This window comes from Plasmodium falciparum (genome assembly GCF_000002765.6).
Source record: "Plasmodium falciparum 3D7 genome assembly, chromosome: 6".
Taxonomy (NCBI): domain Eukaryota; phylum Apicomplexa; class Aconoidasida; order Haemosporida; family Plasmodiidae; genus Plasmodium; species Plasmodium falciparum.
In genome coordinates, this window is record NC_004327.3 from 698,353 (window position 1) to 707,636 (window position 9,284).

Consider the following 9,284-nt stretch of genomic DNA (forward strand, 5'->3'; position numbering starts at 1 on the left):
AAAGAGTAGGTAAAACTTTTCATTACAAAAATAATATATAATATAAATTACATATATATATATATATATATATATATATTTTAATTCAATTAATTTCTTTTCCTTAAAAGGAAGGGTTTATTCTAAAAAGATGTTTTCAAATTGTTACAATATCATTCCTAATAATAATAATTCTATATATTAACATATCTTAATATTTTTTCTTTATTGTTTTTAAATGATAGCATGAGAAAATGTTGTAAAAAATATAATGACAAAATTTTTTTTTTTATTAATTCCCAATTATAAAAAAATAAATAAATAAATAAATAAATATATATATATATATATATATGTGCTTAATTTATATATAATTATTATAGGTATGATAAAATATATATTAATATATGTATATATATATTTTTTTTTTTTTCTCTTTTTTGGCCTACAAAAATAGTGCAACAAAATAATTATAATAATTTATTTCAAGTAAAAAATGAAAGGATAAATTATAATAATATATATATGATAAAGGAAAATAATTAAATAATTTCGTTTGTAACTATAAAGAAAGTATAAATATATTATATCCTTCATATATATTATCATGTTTATCTTTTTATATTTAATAACATGTTACATTGAATTATAAATAAATAAATATATAAATGAATGTATGAATATATATATATATATATTTTATTTTTTTTTGTAATTATTTACAATATTTGACAACTGAGACTGTTAAATGTAGATATGAAAATTATTCAAATTAGTTACTCTTAATAAAGAATACGAAAAAAAAAAAAATTATTTAAAACATTATATATATAATATATATGTATAAATATATATATATATATATATATATATATATATATATATATATATATATATGTTCAGTTTTATCATTTGATAATATGTTTAGCAAGAGAAAAATAATTAAAAAAAATATAAAAAAAAGCTTTGAAGATAATGATGAAGAAGAACAAATTGATAAACTGAATGCCCATACGAATTATAAAAATGAAAAGGAGTTTATAGATACTCATGATGATATTTATCAATTAAAGTTTAAGGAAACTAATCAGGATAATAATGCTACTTTTTCAGCTAGCCAAAATGTAAAAAATAATTACCTGAACATGAAAGAAATAAAAGAAAAAGAAGAAGAAAAAAAAAATGTACAGAATGGACAAAATGAATATGGTTTAACATGTACATTTATTCAATCAAATGATGAAAAAAAGAAGGAAGAGAAGATTATTAAAAAGAAAAGCAATAAGATGAGTTGTATTGAAAGAAAAAAGAATGAAGAAGAAAAAAGAGTAAATAAAATGAATACAAGTTTTCATATATATAGTGAAGATGATAATGATAGTTATATAACATTAAAAAAAAAAAAAAAAAAAAAATCTTCAAGTGTAAAGATGTATAAGGAGGAAAAAAATAACAAAATTGATAATATTCATAATAATAATTACAACAATTCTGATAATATTTTTAAAGAAAATCAATCATCAGATAATGAAACTTTTAATAATGCATATAATAATTTATCTATATACAATAGTACACAAGGTGAAAAACATATATATAATAAAGATCATATGAAAATCAAAAAGGATAAAAATTTATCATATAATAATCATAATATAAAAAAAAATGAAATATATTTAAGTGAAGACAATCATACAAATTATGGGGACCATACTAGTGATAACGATGAAGAAAATGATAATAAGGATATTATCTATGATGATACAAAATTTTATGTGAACGATTCTACATCATATAAATTAAAACAAAGAAATATCTCGTCATATGAAGTAGGTAATGATTATTCAAATAATGATAACGAAAATGTTGTAAATTTAGGTAGTGACAATTCAGGTGTCGTGTCAAAAGGTTTAAAAGATAACAATCAAATTTTTAATAATTCTGAAGATGTGTTTATTATTGATGATAAGTGTGATAATTATCAATCCATAAATATAAATTTACAAGATGAATATGACGATAAAGATAATGATGAAGAAAAAAAATTAATTGAAAGAATAAAATTGAAAAAAAATATATTAAGGAAGAAAAAAGAAATTAATAATATTAATTATAATAATAATGATAATAATTTATTTTTAGATGATGATTATGATGATAATTTTCTTTTTCCTATGGAAAAGAAAAATTTCTTTTTTGAAATAAAAAAAAACAAAAATGTTACGTATGAAGATGATTTAGATGTAGATGATATGTATAATTATGAAACAATTAATGAAATGAAGAATCGAATTTTAATCAAAAAAAATAGAAATGAAGAAATTAAAAATTTATATGAAGAAAGAAATATTGAAGAAAACGTTGTAGATACAAATGACTTGAATATCGATAATAATTATGAAGATTATGATTTGTATGAAGATGAAAAGATTAATCAAATTGTTGATAATAAAATGTTAGTAGAATTGAAAAAACAAAATGATTTTTTATATGATTCAAAAAAAAAAAAAAAAAAAAAAGAAGAAGAAGAAGAAGAGAACAAAAGAGAAAGAGTAAAAGACAAAGATTTATGTTTTAAGGAAGATAATATAAATGCCTATATAAAAAGTAATAACAATGAACCAAAAGAAGAAGAACATGTTAAAAATAAAGAATATAGTGATGACGATTTATTTTCTTTATCAAGGGAAAAGGATAAAGAGTTGTACAGTTTAGATAATAATAATTATTACAATGATAAAAATAAATTATTATTTGAAAAGATCCAAAATGCTTATAAAAACAAAGGAGTATGTAATTTAGAAATAATAAAAATGTATGAACATATACAGAATTTATTTAGTGAATATAAAAATAAAATTCAAGAGTCCAATGAAATAAAAGAATTAGAAAATAGTAATCAGGTGGAATATAATAAATACGAAATTATATGTAAAAAAGGTAAAAAAGAAATAATTATATGTCGTGTTTTTCTACAATTTTTACAAATATTAATAAATCTTATATGTGAAAAATATGAACCTGTTGAGGATGCATTAAACGGATTATATAAATTAGAAAGTACATTTCATTTAATATATCATAATTTGAAATTATATATTTATAAAGAATATTATGAAAAGTATAAATTAACATTTATAAATGATTATATTTTTAATTCCAAATATTATAAAAATTTAAAGGAAAAGAAAAAAAAAATTCAATTACAATATCTTATAGATAATAATATTATACAAAATAATGGATTAAATGATAATGTTACACAAATTAATGAATATAATATATTAAATGAAATATGTGATGTCAAAAATATGAACAATTCAGAATTTTATTATATGTTTGATGGTTTTTCAAGTAATTATTCAACTGATACTTTATCATCAACATCGTTATTATTAGAAAATGATCTTAATGGTGATAATAAAAATTTTATACAAAGGAAAGAAAATAAAGATATATTAAAAAGTGATGCATTAAAAAGTGATGCATTAAAAAGTGATGAATTAAAAAGTGATGCATTAAAAAATGATATGTCAAAAAAAAATTTAGATAAACAGAAATATTTTCAAACATTAAAAATGAAAGATTTAAAAAAGAAATTTTTATTTTCCATTAATAATATATTTAAAAATGTAAATATGTACTTTTTTAATTTTAAAAATGTTATAAAATATTTTGGTTTATTAAAATTATATAATTATCATTTTTATGTGAATAATAAATGCTCTTCATATTTTGATGATGTTTTGTTTTTTTTTGTAAAGTGTGAATTATTATATTGGGATCCCTTATATCAATTTTTTATGAGTAAAAAGAAAAAGAAAAGGATATTGAATTATTTTGATGAGGATATAAATAGTTCTAGTAGTATGAAAAAAAATGAATCAAATAAGAACAACTTGAATATCTTAGATAGTAATAAAATGGACAACAATGATAAGCATTTTAATATAGATGAGGATAATAAGAAATTTTTTTCTTTATATTCTTCTCCTTCTCCACAGTATGATAACGATGAAAAAAATATATATAATAATACAAACGAAAGAACTATAGAATATGACATGGACATGTCAGGATCAAGTTCAAGTAGCAATTTTTCATTGTCACATACTAGCTCATGTAATGAAAACAATTTGAATAACGAAAATATATTGGATAGAGAGGAGGAAAATGTTAAAAAAATATGCTCTAATATTTTTAAAAATAAACTATTTAAGAAGAAAAAATATAAATTAAGAAAAACGTTTTTTCACAACCCTAGTATAAAATCATTCGAGTGGTATAAATTTATGGATGAGCTAATATTAATATATGATAATATTGAAGAAGAAAAAGATATTTTAAAGAAATTATATGAGCATATATTTAACAAAAAGATATATGAATTAATTAATGTGTGGAATCCTTTATCCTTGAAACAAAGCTTTCATTTATCAAGAATTATAAATGATTTTATTTTATATAATGATAATATAAATGAATTACGTGATAAAATAAAAGATAAGATACAAACATATATAACAACTTTTTTACAATGTTATAAAAATATAACTAGCCAAAAGAAAAAAAATATATTTTTAATGAGATGTTTAAAATTTTTGAAAAGTATGAAAAACATTTTACAATTATTATGTAATGAAGAATTATATGATATAGTAAAAAATGTATTTAATAATTATGTTTTACCAAATTGTGATGATGGGAATAAATTACATAATTTGATTGTATTAAAAATAATTCAAGTAATACATTCATTGGATAATATTCCGAAGGAGGATAGTTTCTTTCATAAGACAACTGAAATTATGAGTAAAATATCTGATTGCTTGAAGACTGGTTATTTTGATATGTTGAAGGTCGAAAATGGGTGTATGATAAAATAAAAAGTTTGAATAGTACAACTACAAGGATGTCTAATATTATGAATTATGTGTTTATATATATTATTTTGTATTTTATTTTATCATATTTTTTTTATTTGTTTATTTGTATATTTATTATTTATTTTATTTATTTTTTTTTTTTGTGGGGATTTCTTTTTTTATAAAATGATTCATCCGACATATATTTTTTACATAAAAATATGGATTTCATATATGTGTTACCAATATAAAGACTTTATATATATATATTAATATATTTATATATTTATATATTTATAATTTTTCAAATGAAAGTTTCATGTATTAAAAATTAATTATATTTTTTTTTTTGAAATGATTTTCCAAAGCAGGTGTTTATTAAGAGTATAGACAGGTGAAAAAAAAAATAACAAAATGAATAAATTAAAAAATAAAAAATAAAAAGGTTAAAAAATAAAAAAATAAAAAAATAAAAAAATAAAAAATAAAAAAATAAAAAAATAAAAAATAAAAAATAAAAATATTTATAAATATACATATATAATAATCATTCATTTGATTATTAGAAGCTTATATATAAAATTAATTATTAAAAAATATATACATATTTATATATATATTTCAAAATTACAAATGTGTCAGTTTTGTATTAATGCCTTTAAAAAGGTATTACATATTTATTGGTATAAAATATATATGAACAATTTAAAGCTATGTAATTTATAAATATATTTATATAATGCATATTATACCTTAACAATAATATATATATATATATATATATTTTTTTTTTTATTTTATTAATTACACATACATATCACCTATTTGCGTCTATTTTTTATGCTGCTGTCTGTGGTTGCTCTTGTGAAGGAGATATGTGCATCATGAATCCAAACTTATAATCATTATTCAAATAATCTATATATCCACTGACACCAAAACCTGAATAGTCTTGTGTGAAGACGGAAATTTTTCCACTGGTATCAATAGAGCCTTGTACTTTTGCATGTCTGAAAGAATAATCCCAACCAAGTCTCATAGCTGATTCTTTTGTTTGTGGTGTAATTTCTAATTCTGTTCCTAAGGATAAACGGTCTGATATTTTTTTGGCATATTGTATTTTATATAAATGAGTTTGGTTTAACATAAACTCGGGTGATTTAAAGTTGGGTTGTCTAACAATTTGCATGGTTAAAACATTATTTTTATGATTATATCTTAAACCAAAAGATCCTATGGAAGCACAATTGGAAGCAATATATGTTAGATCTACACCTGCTTGTAATTTCTTTGTTAATAATTGTGTATATGAAGTATTAAATATCCATGCTCCTTGCCATATACTTTTAAAATTATAAGTATATAATGGTTTATTTACTTCTAGTGACATTTCATACATATTTCTTGTATCATTTTTAGCATATGTATTAAAATTTAATTTACAATCAATATTATTATTAATCTTTTTACAAAACCTACCATTCACACTACCATCTATATTTATTCGACTTATCATTAATAAGCTATTATCTAAATTAGTAAAATTTGCTCCAAATTGGTAAAGATAACCAACTTCCCTTAATGTTGTTCCTAGAAATAATGTATGTGTCGATTGTAAAAATTTATTTATATTTTTATCTACTTCAAAACGAAAACCATCAAAATTATCTTGAGTTGTTATAAATTTATATTCTTTATTTAAATTTTCAAATAATAAAGCATTAGGAGCATCAAAGGAATTTGCATATCCTAATAAATTTTGTTCTTTCAATTTATCTTCTTCACTTGTTTTTATGGTATCATCATTATTCTCTTTCACCATACTCTTATTTTTCATTTCATTATCAACTTCATTCTTTCTTTTTAAACCCTCTTCATTTGGGTCTTTAAAAACATCAAAAAAGGAATTATTTTCTGTATGTACTACATTTTGTCTGCATAATAATTTCTTAAAAATGTTTGTTATCTCCATGCTATTTTTTCCTTTTTTTGTATCACAATCATATAAATTAATAAATGAATAAATGTATTATATGTATTATATGTATATATGTATATGTGTAAATGTAATATATATATATATATATATATATATATATATATATATATATATATTTATTTATTTATTTATTTATTATATGTATATATTATTTTTTTCTCCTATACATCTTTATGCTTAAGGTTAACCCAAATTACACTTTCATATGTAATTCTCCTATACAAAAATGTTAACCCTTTATGCTTTTTTTTAAAAAAAAAAAAAAAAAAAAAAAAAAAATATATATATATATATATATATATTGTTTTATATAGAACACACATAAAAATATATATGTTTTACATATAAATATATATAATTATTATATTTCTTTATAAACAATATATATAAAAAAAATAACAAATTAATAAAAAACACAATATATTATATATATATATATACAAGCTTATTATTGAAAATATTAAAAAAAGAATTTTAAAATTTCATTTGTAGAAATTTTACACTTTCATATAATAACAATATAATAAATTTGTGTTGTAACAAAATGTACGAGCTTGATGTAGAATTATATAAATACATATGTAATATATATATATATATAGAGAGAGAGAGAGTGATTTACTTTTTCCACATCTTTTAAAATTACAAAAATTTAAAAACAAATAAAAAACAATACGTTTTAAATAAAAATTAAATTGTTAAAAAGAAATTTTAAACTTAGGTGTTCATAGAGTACAAATAAAAAAATAAGAAAAAATAAATAAATAATTATAAATAAATCTATACATATATATATATATATATATATATATATATATATATATATATATATATGTATATAATTAAGGATTTGCTTTTTTTTTTTTTAAATTATACGCATAAATATAATAAAATTATAATGTAGTAGAAAATTACATATATTTTTTTATTCTTTTTTAAGTATGCTATAAAAAAAATGAATATATATATATAATATATATTATATATAAATATATAATCATTAACATTTTATATACAATTATTTGTAAGAGAATTTTTTTACCCTTTTTTGCTTTTTTTTTTTTTTTTTTCTCCAACGCCCCAATTTTTCTTATATGCATATATATATTATATATATATATATATATATATATATAATATAATAACTTTTTTTTTTTTTCTTTTTTTTTTTTTACCCATATTAATATAGTACTTATAGAAAAAAAGTATACCTTATAAAATATTGATGTTATTTAATTTGTATATAATAATATATTTATTAAAATATATAATAAGTTAAAAAAAAAAAAAAAATATATATATTAAAGTATATTTTATAATATATATAAAAAAATTTGATGTTTTTTTATAATACCTATATTTTATAATTATTTATTTTTTAAAGTATGAAGTATATATTTATAAATATTATTATTATATATTTTTTTTTATATTTGTAGAAAAAATAGCTTTCATTTTTTTTAACCATATCAAAAATTTCAAATATTCACTTTTGTATAAAAATATAACATTATATTGTACTACATTAATAAAAAAAATGTAGTGTTAATTTATTTTTTTTAGTATTAATAATATATATATATATATATATATATATATGTATATGGAATTTTATTTTTATATATATTAAATAACATATTTGATTTTTTTTTCATTTTTTTTAATCCCCTACTTCACATATATTCTTATGTTTTAAACAAAAATCATATGTGTAATGGTAAATTTTTATTTTATATAGAAACCTATACTTTATATATATTTTTTTCTTTTTTTGACATATTATTAAATACATATAAGATATATAGTTATATATTATTTTCCAATGTTTTTTTTCTTTTAATAAAAAAGAAAAGTATTTTTATATATTTATAATATATAGTGATTATGCATACAAATATATGAGAATGTATTTTTAAAAATAAGACTTTTTCGAAAATTAATTTATTAATTTTATGATACCAAAAAAAAAGAAGACATAAAAGGTGGGAAAAAAAATATATCATATATATATATATATATATATATATATATATATGTAAGTACTTATACTTATAATATTACATTTTATGCAATGCTTATCAATATGGTTGTGGGTTTGTAGAAGGTAAATTATAAATTTAATAAAGAAAAAAAACTTCAGACTTTATAAATAAATGCTTACAAAGAAAAGGAAAAAGAAAAATATTTTATCCATTGCACATTTACAACAAATATGCTTTATCACAAATCGCGTTTTTTTTTTTTTTTTTTTTTTTTTTTTTTGTTAATATAGTAACAAAACATATATATGGAATTTCTTCTTTTGTTTGGAATATATAATAAATATATGATTATATTTTCTTCTTAAATTTCAAAAAAAAATTGTCATAAAACTATTACAAATGATTTATAAGAATATAATATATATATATTATATATATTATATATATTATTATATAGGA

General features: G+C 17.7%; 2 protein-coding genes across 2 annotated transcripts; one reads left to right on the forward strand and one right to left on the reverse strand.

The window, feature by feature from the left end:
- Positions 1–899: 899 nt before the first annotated feature.
- PF3D7_0616900 (conserved Plasmodium protein, unknown function) lies at positions 900–4,865 on the forward strand (the record flags this gene model as incomplete). Its single annotated transcript, XM_961062.1, has 1 exon — positions 900–4,865. The coding sequence occupies one exon, from the start codon at positions 900–902 to the stop codon at positions 4,863–4,865; it is 3,966 nt and encodes a 1,321-aa protein (XP_966155.1).
- Positions 4,866–5,682: 817 nt separating this feature from the next.
- On the reverse strand, positions 5,683–6,816 carry PF3D7_0617000 (mitochondrial import receptor subunit TOM40, putative; the record flags this gene model as incomplete). The annotated part of the gene is made up of 1 exon (XM_961063.2): positions 5,683–6,816. One exon carries the CDS (start codon positions 6,814–6,816, stop codon positions 5,683–5,685), a length of 1,134 nt encoding a protein of 377 aa, XP_966156.2.
- Positions 6,817–9,284: the final 2,468 nt, after the last annotated feature.